Source organism: Ovis aries, chromosome 2 (assembly GCF_016772045.2).
Source record: "Ovis aries strain OAR_USU_Benz2616 breed Rambouillet chromosome 2, ARS-UI_Ramb_v3.0, whole genome shotgun sequence".
NCBI lineage: Eukaryota > Metazoa > Chordata > Mammalia > Artiodactyla > Bovidae > Ovis > Ovis aries.
Window position 1 is genome coordinate 882,667 of NC_056055.1, and position 15,740 is coordinate 898,406.

The 15,740-nt window shown below is 58.1% G+C and overlaps 1 protein-coding gene and 1 long non-coding RNA gene across 25 annotated transcripts in view; one reads left to right on the forward strand and one right to left on the reverse strand.

Annotated features, from left to right (window-relative positions):
- The first annotated feature begins 39 nt into the window (after positions 1 to 39).
- LOC105606473 (uncharacterized) lies at positions 40 to 8,027 on the forward strand. Of its 5 annotated transcripts, none has more exons than XR_006058534.2 (3): positions 40 to 5,189; positions 5,645 to 7,656; positions 7,782 to 8,027. It is a non-coding gene; the product is annotated as an uncharacterized LOC105606473 (long non-coding RNA). The 5 variants fall into 5 exon arrangements; XR_009599496.1 differs by having other exon boundaries at positions 40 to 4,040; positions 4,729 to 5,189; positions 5,645 to 8,027; XR_009599495.1 differs by having other exon boundaries at positions 40 to 3,015; positions 3,377 to 5,189; positions 5,645 to 8,027.
- A 4,807-nt stretch (positions 8,028 to 12,834) lies between these two features.
- Positions 12,835 to 15,740, reverse strand: part of MYT1L (myelin transcription factor 1 like) — a 403,728-nt gene continuing 400,822 nt past the window's right edge. For 12 of the 20 annotated variants that reach the window (XM_060410777.1, XM_042242758.2, XM_060410779.1 and 9 more), the window contains 2 exons: positions 15,489 to 15,623; positions 12,835 to 14,893 (listed from right to left, as the gene is read on the reverse strand). In XM_060410777.1, the coding sequence (XP_060266760.1) occupies positions 14,867 to 14,893; positions 15,489 to 15,623 (162 nt within the window). In that variant the 3' untranslated portion in view covers positions 12,835 to 14,866. Of the gene's footprint in view, positions 15,624 to 15,740 lie in introns of all 20 variants that reach the window. The other 8 variants (XM_027964034.2, XM_042242763.2, XM_027964032.3 and 5 more) reach the window with 2 other exon arrangements.

Sequence of the window (15,740 nt, forward strand, 5' to 3'; positions counted from 1 at the left end):
CGGGGCGAGGACCTCCTGCCCGAGCGCGGCGGCCGGGCGGCCCCGGCGGCGGCGGACAGGTTGGGCCCCCGGGGTCCAGCCCCAGGTCCGCGCTCACGGTCTGGGGCCTCGCCTAGCGGCCGTTGCCACACGTGTGCAATAGAAGCTTTTGTTGTTTCAGAAAACACTCTTAGAGGACTTCGCAAGTTCCAGGCAGGATTCCAAGCGCTTTCTCTCTCTCTCCCCTCTCTGCCTTTCTCTCGCCCCCTGCCTCCACCGCGTCTCTCTCCGTCTCTCTGTTTCTGTCTGGCTGTCTCTCGGAGACCTGCCTCCAGACAAGCCGCTGGGGATCAGAGCCAGGGGTCGGGCTCCCTGCCTGGGCCCACGAGGCCTGTTAAGCGTCCGCACCTCCTCGCATGTCTGCCTCCGCGCCAGCCCCAGCCCTGTCCTGAGGACCCCAGGGCACGGTGAGAAGCCTAGAAGATGTTTGGGTAGAGGTCTCTGTGCAGGGTTGGCCCACGTGGACGCTCAGTGTCCTTTAGTTTCCTCCCTTGTGGCCACGGGTGGAGGAACCCACTGGGCCTCCCCAGGGGGCCTTGCTGGGCACAGCGGGGGCCCTGGGCCGAGCCGCTCTATTCTAACACTTGACTCCTGAGGATCCAGTTACAGCTGAAGAGGTCCAGTCCACGGTCACCACGGTCACCACGTCCCAGCGTCGGAGAGGAGCCTGGATCTGTTCCGACCCCCAGTGTCTCGTGGCCGGTCTGACCACTGGCAGAGAGGTGGTCCCCCCAGGCTGCTGTGGGGATGGGGTGGTGGACGCTTGCCTGCGTCAGCAGATTGCCGCCCCTCCGTGGTCCCCAGGGCCTAGCTCTGGGGGAGCTGAGCTGGGGGCTGGCCCGGCTCCCCCGAAGCTGGCGTTCTGGAACCACTGGGAGCAGCCTTCCCACAGTCTCCAGGGGCTCGGACACGCCAGCCAGGCGGCCTGCGTGCTCACAGTCACGAGTCCCCTGGGGCTTCACACTCCTTCCCAAATGCTGTCTGATTGCCCTGCACGAATTTCAAACTTAGGTCAGAAACCCCAAACCTCACTGTCCCTGCTTTCTTCTGAATCTCTGATGAGATCCTCTAAAATGTTTCATCAGACCCTCCAGCCCAGCAGTCGCCCCTGAGGGCTTCACCCACTGGTGTGAGTTGAAAATCCCCGTGGACTCCAGTTGTTCCTTGTGTCTGGGTCAATTTCTGCTCTTCGTCCTCCTTACCAGTAACCACCAGCAGTCCCGGCCCTGCCCCTTGCCCTGGACCCCCGCTAGGACCCCACCTGGGCCTGCTGGCCCCTTCCCTGCGGTGGGCAGAGAATGTGCTGCCGCTTTGACCCTGCCGCCACTCCCCAAGCCAAAAGTCTCCAGGCCCCTTAGGTTTCGGTGGGTAAAGGCTGCCTTCCAACCATCCCGGGGAGCAGGCGTCCGCAGCAGCACATGCCCTCCACCTCTCCGTCCGGTTCAGCACCACTGTGGCTCAAACGTGTCCATCAGGCTGGGCTGTCGCCCCCAGTGGTTTGCTCAACATGAGTCCAAGTGTTGTGCTGAAGGCGTTTTGTAGGTGAGTTTGACAGTGGTGAGCCTGGGCAAAGAGGAGCTCCCTCTGTGATGTGGGGGAGCCTCATCCACTCAGCTGAAGGTCTTTAGAAACACTGGGGTTTCCTGGAGAAGAGATTGTGCCTCATGGCCTCAGCATCCGCTGCCCCCTGCGTTCCCAGCCTCCTGGCCTGCCTCTGAAACGTGCTGCAGGAGGGGTTCTGTGAACTCTACCCTCGCCCGTCCTCCCCTGCAGTCCTCCCTCCCAGCCTTCCCTCCTCCCAGTTCAGCAGGGACACTCTTACCTACTGGGCTGTTTCTGCTTCTGCACCTCCTGGGCCGTGTGTCCCGCGTCTGCCCTCTAGAGGCCCAGGGAGGCCTCACACCTCGGGGATCTTGCCTTTCTCCCGGTTCACTGTGGCCATCAAAGCCTCCCGGGTTTTCTGTTGCCCAAGCCCATGTGACTGCAGTTCTCTCTGCTGACCACCTCCCGAGCCTCGTTATCTGCCTGCAGTAAACATTCCTTCCTGGTGCGACCGTGCTGCCTGCTTAGACGTGCATTCAGAGACCAGGATCCCCGTGGCGTTCTCGTTGCTCTGAGTGGCACCCCGAGCTCTGCAGTGTCACGCGGCTGTGCCCACCCGCCCACCGTCTGAGCACCTGCTCAGGGCCGGGCCTGCACGTGACTGCTGTCCGCATACTTGAGTATCTAAGCTCGGTGACATCCCAAAGAGATGTGAGTATCCCCAGTTTGCAAATGCAAAACCTGATGCTCAGTGAAGAGCATAGCTTGTCCAGGCCCCATCACTCAGGATGGGCAGGGAGGGGACGGCATGCTGACTTGGCATCACCCTTGCCAGGCCCTGACCTTGAACCTCACCTACTGAGCTGGCTGGTGGTGGGCCCCTCCTGCAGGTCACCAGGCCTGGCTGGTGCCCCGCTGGTCCCCGCTGGCCTTCTCTGGAGACTCACTAGGGCCACGGGGGCCACCCTCCTGGGGATGCCGGGCACCCCCGCAGCCACGGCCCCAAGCTGGCAGAGGTGACTGATGGCCAGTTTCTCCCCACTCAGTGGCCACCCTCCACCCCCCCAGGGGCCCAGGCTGTGTTGAGGAGACACCCAAGTGCCTGGGGGCCCCCAGGGACAGTCCACTTCCTGCTAGTTCCAGGGCAAACCTGCCTTCTCTCTGCCCATCGCCCCTCAGGAGTCTGTGAGGAAGGGAGCATTGGGTTTGGAACAAGAGAGACTGGCCAGCGGCCTCCCAGACTCCGACTCTGGTGACTGTCTCGCCCTCTCAGAGCCCTGGGCTCCCGTCTGTCATGGGAGGACGCGTCTCACGCTCACAGTCAGTGCTGAGGGCCCGGCAAGAGGTGTGGGGGCCGCCCACCCCCCCAGGGACGAGTGTCCTCCTGGCGGGGAGGCTTCCCAGGTCTGGAGACCGGGGGGCCATTCCCAGACAGTGAGTCAGCCCTGGAGAACCTGGCTGTGCCTGAGACCGCCCCCCTCCCCAGGGCCTCGCCGGCATCTTCCTGCCCAGCGCCAGCCCACTTGCTGGCAGCCAGCGAGGAGGGCGTGGAGATGCTCCGGGGACGTGCTCCGGGGAGATGCTCCTGGGAGGTGCTCCAGGGCGTCATGGGTGGCTCGGTGGCCAGCAGAAGGCTGACCCCACAGTCCTGGAGGCCAGAGGTCAAGATTCGCTCCTCCCCGCCCCTCTGCAGGCCCTGGTGCTGCTAGCGGGCTGCACGCGCCAGCCGGCCGAGGCCCGTCTCCAGGGGGTCTTCCCCCGGTCTGTCCTCATCCCCGTCTCCCTGTCCTTGCAGGGACATGCCGACTTAGGGCCCGGGACACCCCCCCTGACACTGGCCACGTCTGCAGCAAGCCTGTTTCCAGAGCAGGTCACGCCCCGAGCTCCGGGCAGGACTGGGTGCTGGACAGACAGCCAGGCAGGTGGTGATGAGCCCGGGGCCCTGGCCCCCTGCCCTGCCCCATGCTGCCCCCACTGAAGGAAGGGAAGCACCGGGACCGGGGCCTGCTTCACAGCGCGCGCCCTGCGGGGATGAAGGGGGCTGGGTCGTGCCAGGTTAGGTGCAGTTAGGTGCAGCTCCGTCTCAGGCACGGGCACGGCTCTGTGCTCCAGAAACATCTGCAGATAAGCCTGAGCCTCCAGAGGGCAGGGCTGTCTGTGGAGGACCCGCGGACCTGCACGCTTGTGTCTCACCCCAGACAAGGACTTCAGCCACACTGGGCCCCGTCCCCGCCTCAGGGCCGCTGGAAACTCCCACTCCAGGAGCGCGCTCAGCCCTGTGTGCGTGGTGTCCCTTTATTATCCTGAACTAGAAGACTGCTTCTCAGCAAAATGGGCCTGCGGTCAGCTTGCCGCTGGTTGCAGCCCTCCCGGCTGACACATGCCCGTGTGCACTGTAACCCACTCTGCTGCCTGTCCCGCCTGTCCCACTTGCCGAGAAGCCGCTGTCCTTACGTCAGGTAGAGCCTCTTTTCTTACATTTAAAAAGAAAAGGAGTTGTTCAGTCACTAAGTCACGTCTGACCCCGTGGACTGCAGCATGCCAGGCTTCCTTGTTCTCCACCGTCTCCCGGAGTTTGTTCAAACTCACGTTGGTTGAGTCAGAACAGATGACTAAATACACCCGCTTAGAGTCGTTTTAGCCTGAGATGGACGCAGCCCCAGTGGGCTCGGCCCTGGGGCTCTGGCCGCCCCTTCGGAGCTGGGCCCGCATGGCTACGGGGGTGGCGGTAGGCCGGCCGCGGGCCTGGCCCTGGAGCCCAGGTTCCCTGGGGCCGTGTCTGCAGGGCTCCTGTGTTCTCCTGGAATCCTCACCCCACCCCCCCAGCCTTGCCGGCACTGGGCGCAGGCCTCCAGCAGGAGCTCTACCACTTGGGGGCCCCTCCCCAAGGGTTTCAACGCCCAGACGGCTGTGTCACAGGACCGCACCCAGATGGACTGTCGCAAGCTGCCACCCTCCCACCCCGCCTCCAAGACCGGCTCTCTTGCAAAGGCCCCTGGAGGCCTGCATCCTCCCCTCCCCACGAAGTTGCTCACGCTCTGTCTCTCGGGGTGGGGCCCGTGTGTTTCTCCCAGGACCCCCGTGCATGCTCTCCCAACCCCCGCCTGACTTCTGCACCTTCTCTCCTGCCTCCCCACCTGGCGTCAGCCCATTTCACAGGCTGCCCTTCGGAGCCACCAGGGTCAAGGACCGCGCTTGCCGCCCTCCATGGCTTTGAGCCCCAAGGCGATGGCTCACAGGCAACTGTCCAGGAGACCATGGAGGCGGGGACCCTCCGCTTACAGTGTCCGAGTGCGGACCGCCCGCTCTAGCTCATGGTCTGCTGGCTGCAGGCCCATCCCCTGCCTGGGGGCCGGACGGCAGGCCCGGGTCCGGAGGGTCATGGCCAGAGAGGGGCCCTCAGGTCCTGGGCTCCCTGCCACCATGAAGACGGCGCACGCACGTGTGCGAAGGCCCGAGACACACGCCCGAAAGAAACAGGAAACAGGACAGCGTCATCTTCCGCAGGCGAGCTCAGCCTGTGGCTCCACCGCGCTCCTCGATTCTGGGCTCTCCCAGCACAGACTCCAGAGGGCAGTGTCCGCAGTCACTGACTGCCCCAGGGGCAGGTTAGCCTCCACCCCCTCCCCTGCACTGACTGGAGCTCTGGGCCGCTGAGGAATGTTCCAGAAGGAATGTCACGTGTGGGCGCAGGGCAGAGGAGGTGGGAGAGCTCTTGCTGCCTGGGGTGCCCAGACCCGGACGCCCGCGGAGGCCTAAGCAGGATGTCCACCAGCATTCCCCGAGCCAGCCAGCCTTCAGGCCTCCTTGAGAAAATCTTAGCGGAGCCTAGCAGGGTCAGTGTCTGCTGCGAGAAGCCGGGCTGAGAGTAGAACTTCCGTCAGTTCAGTTCAGTTCAGTTGCTCAGTCGTGTCCGACTCTGCAACCCCATGAACCGCAGCATGCCAGGCCTCCCTGTCCAGCAGCAACTCCCGGAGTTTACCCAAACTCATGTCCATTGAGTCGGTGATGCCGTCCAATCATCTCATTCTCTGTCAACCCCTTCTTCTCCTGCCTTTTCCAGCATCAGGGTCTTTTCCAAGGAGTCAGAGCTTCCCTGGTGTCCCTTCAACACTGCTTTCCTGGGCTCCCGAGCTGAGGCCTGCTCCTGCCCTCCTGCTGAAGGCCCTGCACACGACGTGAGGCCGGGCCAACCGGAACGACAGAGTCTGGAGCAGAGAAAGTTTCACCACGGGGCTGAGCCAGAGGGCTGGGCGGCTCTTCTCAGGAGACCCAGACTCCCCATTGGGCTTGAGGAGTCTTAGGGGCAGGATGTGGGGCAGGGCTGCAAGGTGTGTGCCTTCCTTTGAGGAGGGCGTGGGAGATGAGGGCAAGTGCCCAGGACCCTGGGCTCAGCCTGCAGTCCGTCCTCGGGGCGGGGGCCTCCGTCCTTACAGCAGCGCCGGGCATCCGGCTGTGAGTCCTGGGGGCACAGGACTCTGCCCCCGCCCCCAAGGCTGCACCTTTGTTTCCTGGCCGCCCCTCCCTTCCCTGATTGGCTACTGCTGGAATCTGCACTTGGGAGGGAAGAGAAGGTCTAGGAGGCTGAATCCTTTCTCCAGGAGGAAATGGGGGAACGCAGAAAGGTTTCGTACCCGAGAGGGCCCCACAGGGTCCTGACTGTTTTCACTCCTGGGTTGTCAGCTGGGGGCCTTGCAATATGACTGATTAGCAAGAGGAAATCGAGCGTTTACCCACGGGGGCACCTCCTGTCCACAGCGGAGGCGCCTAGGCGGAGAGCACCTCAAAGAGGAGCCTGGAGTTCAGGAAGAAGAACCGTCTCCCGCTGGGCGTCCCTGGGGCTCAGACAGCAGAGGGTCCGCCCGGAATGCCAGAGATTCGAGTTCGATCTCTGGGTCGGGAAGATTCCCTTGGAGGAGGGCATGGCTACCCACCCCAGTATTCTTGCCTGGAGACTCCCATGGACAGAAGAGCCTGGCGGGCTACAGTCCACGGGGTCGCAGAGTCAGACAGGACTGAGTGACTAACACTTTCAGCATCTTCAGTTAAGGCTGAGAAAGTGTGTGGAGGCCAGTTGCAGGAAGGGGACTCAGAATGATTAACAGATACAGATACAGTCGTGCAGACTTCAGTCTCCGCTGATTTGGTATCAGCCTTCTCTCCTGACTCAGACAGGAGACTCCCTTACAAACAGAGATTTCCCTTGTGGATGAAAAAGCATTTCTGCCATATCAGTAAACAATGTTGCAGACAGCCGGCCCTTGTACCACGGTGGTGAGCCCCCAGGGAGCCTGGAATGCGGACACTCCCAGGGTGGGGTGAGGGTGTTGCTTTGCTGGGCTAGCTTGCTGAGGACTTGCCGGGAGTGAGTGTCTCAGATGGCTCTCAGGGAGAGCTCTGAAGAGGCGAGGGAGGAGCTGGGATCCATGGGAGCTTTTGCAACAAAGACCAGGTGGTTGGAGCATGGGAAGATACTATTACTTACAGAAAACCAAGCATCTCAGGTTGGTGGATTTAGCCCCTTTCTGTGAATGGGAAGAGGCGAGAGTCAGCTCACTGACGCCGCTCCCTTGATGTGCAGCTCAGCTACCTGCCGGGCCAGTGTCCTGGGCTCTCTCACCCTGAGTCCCTCTGCCCCGGGGTGGCTGCAGCCCCTCTGTCTGCACTCCGAGTCCCCCCAGGACCCCCTTTCTGGGGCAGCTGTGGTGGCTGGGTGGCTGCAGCATTGCTGGTCTACTCGTTAGCGCTAGGCACTCAGTCGGGTCTGACTCTGCGGCCCCATGGACTGTAGCCCGCCAGGCCCCCCGTCCACAGGATTCTCCGCAAGAGCACGGGAGCGGGTGGTCCTGCCTCCTCCAGGGGGTCCTCCTGCTTCGGCAGGTGGGTGCCTTACCACTGGCGCCACCTGCAGGGGCTGATACGCAGCAGCGTGTTTCGCTCACAGCCCTGCAAGCCCAGTCTGGCGCCAGGGGGTGAGCTGCCAAGGACAAAGCTCACGTTGCCGGAGCGACTGCAGGTCTTCGCTCAGAACCTGGAAACCCTCACCTTCGGCAGGAGTGGACGTGAAACTCTGAGGTAGAGTTTCCAGAGATGAGAGTGGCGGCCACAAGCCCGGCTGGAAGCAGCGGGGACCACGATGGTGACGAGTCTGACCTCCAGCAGAGCCCGAGTCTCACTTGAAGCTGGTTTGACTACTTTAGGTACTAGATGGCAAACCTAGCAGCGGCCGTGGGAGGATGCAGACCGGAAAAGCATGAGACGGGCCGGCAGCCCTCTCCCTCAGAAAAGCCCGACGCCTCCCCGTCCTCAGCATCGCTCCTCCTCCTCTGTCTCTCCTCTTGGGAATTAAACCGCCCTCTCCAGGTGGGGCGAGAATTGCTCTGTGAACTCGGTTCCTGCTTTTCCGTTCTTTCCACTGAATTAAACCTGCGCTGTGTTGATCTCTACTTGGTTTTAGCTGCTCCAGCCTGAATGGGAAAGGAACGTCTCCTGCCAAGGCAGGGAGCCGCGGCCTGGCTGGGGCCTGAGCAGGGTCCCCACAGATCAACTCGGTAGCATGTGGAGGACCCCGGCCTGAGGCAGGATCAGACTCTGGGGAGACGCAGCCTCAGGTGGGTGAGGAGGAGCTAAGACACTGAGCCCGTCCGTGGATCAAGCATGAGACAGGCCGAGATTCAGATCCAGACTCAGGAGACATGCTCTCATTGTGGAAAGAGAAAGGGATTCTCCCCCTTGTTCTGCAGGAAAGAAAAAATTCAAAAACGTGTCCATGAGTTAATCTTTCGAGCTTTTATCAGATAAGCCGAAAGTATTTAAGAACATTTTCGAATCAACACTTCACTGGATTCCCAGAAATACTTTTGTATTTTGGCAATACAGCAAACGATAAGACGTGATTCCCAGCACAAGTGAACTGCAGAGTTCCGGCTCCTCTAGCCCTGGAGACGCAAGGCGGGAGCAGGAAGTCTGCTTGCTTCCGGTTAAGCAGCCGGTCTGGCCCCGTCAGTGCGGCAGCAGGTAGAACACAAGCGGGCGAGGAAGGGAGATCTCAGGGAGACGCGTGGGGGTCTGCACCGGCAGGCAAGGGAGCAGCCTGTGAGTATCGGTGTGAAGAAAAACTCACGTCTTATGGCGAGACGAGGAAAAGTAAGCGTGGGAAGTCTCTGCCCTCTGGCCTCCTCTCCTGCACTGGGCATCTCCTGGACCACCACATTGGCAGGAACACCCGCCCAGCTGAAGAGCAGCCTCCCGCCAGCATCAGCAAGACGACTCTTTATCGACAGCACTTGTTGGTAATCTCAGAAGAGGTCACATGACCCACTGCAATGATGCCGTTTGCGTCTGACTAAGAACTGTTGCTTTGATGTACAGTCCTGTGTCTCAGAACTCGTGTGTAACTGTGCCTTGATTTCTGGTGGGTGGACCAGTTCTCAGGGCTTTCCGAGACGCTCCTCAGGTCATAATCCTTGACTCTGGCTCAAATAAAGCTTTCCATTTTTTTCTTAGATCGACTGATTAATTGTTCATCAAGTTTAACTTCTTATTTTCCGGATCCTCCTGATGATAATCTATTCCCTTCTTGCTTCTTTATAACCAAGAGCCTACTTCTGTTAAACTGAAAAGAAAAATCAACTGGATTGTCATTTATCCCAAATCTTTTCCCATGTCCAAGCTCAACTCAAAAAATTTTTCCTTACTCAAAAAGTCATTTTGAGGCAACTTGAGGAGTATTTATATCGGGGCTTCCCTTGTGGCTCAGACAGTAAAGCGCCTGCCTGCAATGCGAGAGACCCGGGTTCGATTCCTGGGTTGGGAAGATCCCCTGGAGGAGGAAATGGCACCCCACTCCAACACTCTTGCCTGGAAAATCCCGTGGACGGAGGAGCCTGGTGGGCTGCCGTCCGTGAGGAGTATTTATATTACACAGGAAGAGAAAGCACACGCAGATGCGGGAAAGGGAAGAAGTCAGAAGAAAATGAAGAACTGAGGCGGAGTTCAGAGTCTGGAGACGCCTCTAGAGATAGAGAGGAGACCGCAGCGTTTGGCTGGACGTGAGCCAGGGCTCCTTGGGACCAGCTGAGAGGTCCTGGCACAGGATGCTGCGCTGGGCACGGAAAAGGAGCCCCCAAGAGCTGGGATGTGCTGGCTTCATCGTATCAGGCAGGCCTGCCTGATACATTCCGTTCAGCTTGGACAGTGACCAGTAACTTCTGGGGCATTTTGGTGAAAGTGAAAGTCGCTCAGTCATGTCTGACTCTTTGCGACTCCAGGGACTATACAGTCCCTGCTCTCCAGGCCAGAGTACTGGAGTGGGGGGCCTTTCCCTTCTCCAGGGGATCTTCCCAACCCAGGGATCTAACTCGGGTCTCCCGCAACACAGGCAGATTCTTTACCAGCTGAGCCGCAAGGGAAGCCCGAGGATACTGAAGTGGGTAACCTACCCCTTCTCCAGGGGATCTTCCCAAGCCAGGATTGAACCGCGGTCTCCTGCACTGCAGGCGGATTCTTTCCCAGCTGAGCCACTGGGAAGCCTGAGAATACTGGAGTGGGGAGCCTGTCGCTGCTCCAGCGGATCTTCCCGACCCGGGTAATGGGAGGAAGGTGCAATCTCCCAGTTACAGGGTGAGTGGGTGCTGGGACGACCACAGAGCCGGGAGCAGAGCTCAAGCTGCTGTAGGGCCTGAGGCATGGGCCCCGTGAGCCCTCATCCCAGAGGAAGGAACGGGCTGTTGCTTCTTTCGGGCCCTTTCTCTGTGTGGCGTCTGTGACGGGGCCGGCTCACGGCGCAGGTGCCCCTCTGTCTCGCTGCGCGCCTTGCGCGGGCGCAGCGGTGCGTGCCGGGTGCGTGTCGATCGCGTCCTAACCCTAATCCCGGCAGAGCTGGGGTGGGAGGGGCGACCACACAGAAGGAGACCAGGCTGCTAACCTGGTCACTCGGAGAGAACGTGTGTGATGGTTTTTGTGAGGAAACTTCCGGATCTAAAGCTGTGCACACGTGGAAGGAGGAAGGACAGAGAGCCACGTTTCTTTTCCTTGATGCACCTTTTAACTCGCTTCGGGCCCGGGGCTCCCCCGTGCTGCTCTGCTGCGCTGAAAGGTCCGCAGCGCCGGAGCTGAGTGCGGAGGGAGTGGACCGTCCCAGGGCCCTGACAGCAATGGGCCTCCTGCCGCAGAGGGACGGGGACCGGGGACCAGGCCCCAGGGAGCCGAGAGGCCCCTGCTCACCAAGGCTTCTGCCGCTCCCGGTGACAGGGCTGCCGGGAGGAGGCGGGAGGCTGCCCTGGGCTCCAGAGGGGAGCTGCCGATGGCGTCGTGGGAGCGCAGAGCGTCCGCTTCATCCAGGCCGCCTCACTGCCCAGGGCGGGGGGCGCGTGGGAAGTGTGGGTGACCCCGAGGGCGCGTGGGGAGTGTGGGGTGATCCCGGGGGGCACGTGGTGGTGAGTGTGGGGTGCCCCCGGGGGCACGTGATGAGGAGTGTGGGGTGCCCCCGGGGGCCACGTGATGAGGAGTGTGGGGTGCCCCCGGGGGCACGTGGTGGTGAGTGTGGGGTGCCCCCGGGGGCACGTGGTGGTGAGTGTGGGGTGCCCCCGGGGGCACGTGATGAGGAGTGTGGGGTGCCCCCGGGGGCCACGTGATGAGGAGTGTGGGGTGCCCCCGGGGGCACGTGGTGGTGAGTGTGGGGTGACCCGGGGGGCCACGTGCTCGGAATGGGGGTGACCCAGGGGTATGTGGTGTGGAATGTGGGGTGAGCCCGGGGGCACCTGGAGAGGAGTGTGGGGTGACCCTACAGGGCACGTGGTGAGGAGTGTGGGGTGCCCTCGGAGCCTCTTCTCCCAAACACCCTGGAATCCTCACTCCGCCTGTTTACTTTCCGAAAAACCGCTCCACTGTCCGGGGTGAGAAAAGTGTGGTCGCAGCCGGCCCTGTTAGTACGTGCCTGGCAAGATCCATCAGGAGGGCGGGTTCAGACCAGAGGCCCGGGACCTGTGTGGGCTGCTGCCCCATCTCCCCACTCTCACTAGAGGGACCCTGGCTTCTGACCTGCCTCCCCGCCCCCGACTTTGGCTTCCCAGGGCCAGTGGTCCCCAGCTTCGGTTTGCTACTCGGGGCTGAGGGGGAGAGAAGGACTGGACAGACCCCCCCACCTCCCCAGGCCCGGGGAGCTGGTGAGACCACCGGAACCACTAACATACACCGATGTGACCCAGCCTTGTTGCCACTCAGCTGCTTCGTAACCTCTTTGTCATTTGCTTTCTGTACTGTTCACGCCATCACAAGCATCCTGTTAGTGCGGAATTGTGCCCGTCGTTTCTGGCAACACCATTGTGTTCCAGAAAGTTGCCTTTATCTCTTCTGCTCCAACCTCCCTCTGCACTAGGACCTTGGGGGTTGGTTTCACTCATCTCAGTGCATTTTCAGTTGTTCTGGCATTTTAGGAGGGACATCTGGAATTACTGGGTCAAGAATTTTGTAAGATTTCTGACCTTGCTAACCTGTTCTCCATCACGTTTACACTGATTCTCAGGGCAAGATGCTTCTGACCACCAGGCTGAAAGATCTCAGTCACGACAGCAGCCCCTCGATGTCCCGCCATCTGTTGAACTTCCACGACCCTGAAGACGCGCCGTTTCACAGGTGCGCCCCATGGTCTGAAGAGACGGGGTGGCGGGACCCTAAATCCCCCCAGGACCCCACACTCCACCCGCCCTGGTGCAGCTGACCCAGTGCCAGGTGTAAAATACGGGCAACACCTGCTGGGAGATGGGCTCAGAGGCCGTGGAGTCTCGGAGCAAGAGGAAGGCCGGGGAGCCGCCCGGCGCCGAGGGGCGAGGGGTGGCCCTGCGGCAGCCGGGAGAGCTATGAGCCTCTGCACCCCAGGCCTGGGGACATCTGTGACAGGTGCGGACCTTGGGACGTGGGTGCATGCTGCGTGATGGCCGTGTCCATAGGGGGGGCGTCTGCATCTGTGAGGATGTCCCTGCTCTGGGGGGACGCCTGCATCGGACGTGACCTCAGGACGAGACAGTAGGGGTGACGGCAAGAGGTGTCACGTGGCTTCCTGACAAGCTCAGGGGCAGTGCCTCCAGGAACAGTCTCATCTGTGCTCACGGACCTCGGGGTAGACGGGTCAGCCCGCAGCAACGTCGTCGCAGGAGCGGCCGTGGCTGGGGAGAAAGACCCCCTGCCCAGACCCCATGCGCTTCCTGACTCAGTGAAGGTGCGCACGCAGCTAGAGACCCTTCGTGCTACAAATGTGGTAACACCTTTTTTATTTAGAGTAAGATGTGTTAACATCCAGCATGACAAAATTTGTACAAAGTTCACAATTTAAAAATGAATATCACTGCAACTTGTGATTCCACACATTTATAGCAAAATTAAAGTGTCAACAAACCCATGCCGTGTAGTACAAAAATAAATCAAACTTCAGTTCCACAGAGAGCACGATAAATATTTATACAAAATTCTGTCTTAATAAATGATTACTTAAATTAACTTAGAAATGAATATGAACAATAAGTTATAATAAATAAACTCTGATGACTCACAATAATTCCATATGAAAGGTCAGCATTCTAATATGTGACACTTTTGTGATCCCTATATAATAGTCACAGATAACTTTGATTTGATATTATGTACCAACGTTAGATGAGCAGCAGATTTGTGCTTAAAACCCCTTTCCATTGTACATAGGTGAGAACAATTAGAATCCCAAACTGATACTACCTATTACGCTACGGAAAGCATCACTATAACTGGCAAGGAAGCTGCAGACAGCGACGGGGCGGGGAGATGCATGTGCCGATACGAACAACGGGGGCCTGCGGGGAGGCTGGGGCCCCGGACGGGATATGTGGCCGCAGGTGGCGAGGCGCACCTGGCTTCAGCTCTCAAAAAGGCAATTCTGAGCAGGGCAGCTACAACGAATCACGCAACAGAAAGAGGGCCCCGCAGGGAAGGCGCTGCGGCGCCTGAGTCATCACACAATCTTCTCCCAGCTAAGTAGTAAAGTCCTCCTGGAAAACTGTAAGCTTTTGTACAGTGAGCAGTATAAAGTGCCGCTGGGATGTACATGTATTATACACATATATATACCGAGGTTGAGTATTGTATCAGAGCATTTGCGGTGAGGCCCCTGTAATGTCGTAGCATCATCAGGCCAGCGGGGAGGCCTCCTCAGATTCCTCCAGGGTCAGCGTCACGAGGCTACTGACACGGGAATTGCACACCTCCGTACGGATACATGGGACAAGGTGAGTGCAAATAGTCGACTGGCACATTGTGGGGCAATGACCCTGTAAGTCCTGTTCTGCTAAAAATATTTTTTTTTAATTTTTACAAAACCCATCTTTTTTTTTTTTCATAACAAAATTTTAAAGTACTTTTGTACTTCCTGCATAACATCAAGACATGGAAGGGAGAATGCTATCACATGTAAATCAAGTCAACAGCAATCGAAAACACGACAGGCCGTCCCGGGGACGCGTGAGGAGAGGGGAGCGCGGCGGCGGAGAGCGGTCTTACGCAGCGCGGAGTGCGGGTCGTCGGGGGAACAGTCAGTCTCCAGGGTGGAAACGAGTCTGAGATGATCTAGCGTAAAGCAAGAAAGTGCTGAAGGGCATTTAGTTACTCCCACCATCTGACGGCATTCGTTTCTAGAGCAGGTCACCGCCGAGCGGACAAGGCTACGCGAACCTTCGGTCCGCGGGCCTCCGGAGGGCGGCCCGTGCAGCGCGCCCGCCTCTGAGCAGGACGCGGGCTTCCTCGAAGCCAGCGCTGGGCGGGGCGCTTGCCTGAGCCGCTTTCCCACCCAGGCCGGCCCGCAGCTCAGCCCGGTCACGCGAGGACTGGCACGCCGTCTGCCTTTATCCCCCACGGGAAACTCACGACAGCGACAACAGGAATGGTAACTGGATAAGGTGGAAGGGGAAAGAGAGTCTCAAAGGATCTTTGAGCGCAAAGGAAAACACACGGATTCTGTTGGGCAACAGACGGTTCAGAGGGCGAGGAGCCCTCGGGGAGGGAGGAGAAGGTTGCTCCAAAGCGGCCCGAGAGAGGAGGAGGAATCTTCGGGTCGTCCACCTCTACTCTGCCCCTGTCTTAGCTGAAGGTCCCACCGTCACACCATGTAACGCTCAGGAGTTAATTTAAAAGTGCTGTTTAAGCTGCTTTGAATCTTCTGCCAAGTTTCCATGGCTTGATGTTGTCTTACAATAAATTACTTATCTCATTTCTTACAGTTAATCCATATGCCATTTCCTTGGAATGCAAAAAACCTCATTTATTGCCCCCACCATACACCATCCTCCTAAAACAAACAAACAAAAAAATCACATAATATTTCCAAGCATTGTTCAAAAATAAAGCATTTTTTTGCAACCAATTCTTGCTATGAAACAATATGCACACAAAATGTATTTCTTAAATTCCGTAAGATCCTCCAACATGAGGCAAAACGATAACATCTAAAAAGTGGCTGCGGGGCCACCAAATGATCATTCAGAGCTGTTTGTGTGTGTGTGTGTGTGTCCATTTCAGTTCAAAATACTAAACATTTAATCACTAAAGCATTAAAAAGAATGTACACTCTATTTATTTTGATCGGCTTACCTCTTCAGAAATATATATACCCCCAAATGTGCATACATCAGCAGCTATAAACATTACATGGCATGTCACACTATGTCAGCTTATATGAAAACGTACAAAAATGTGAATGTATTCCAAAACTATTCTGCAGGTACTATCTTTAAAGCAAGACAGAAAATCATTATGAAGTCTTGTAAGCATAACACCGTTTCAAACAGAAATGAATATAGAACACTTTCTGGTAAATTACAGCAGCAAAGAACAAGAGGCATCGTTTTTAAGCAAGATTCCACCACTACAGCAGCTGTTCAGACCTGAATTCCTCTCACAGCCTGCTTTATATTTTCCAGTAGAGCTTTATTTTCTGGGCTCTGATAACGGTCTTGATTTGTATACATGTCCGTCAAAGTAGTCACGTATGCATCAAAATTTTGTTCATTGATTGGATCCTACGAGATATTAAATAGTAGTTCATATGCAACTTTTATTTTCTTAATAGGATATTCACATCAGCATAAAATAGTATCCCAGCCTAACGCCACTGTCCTTATCTTACTTAAAAGGCC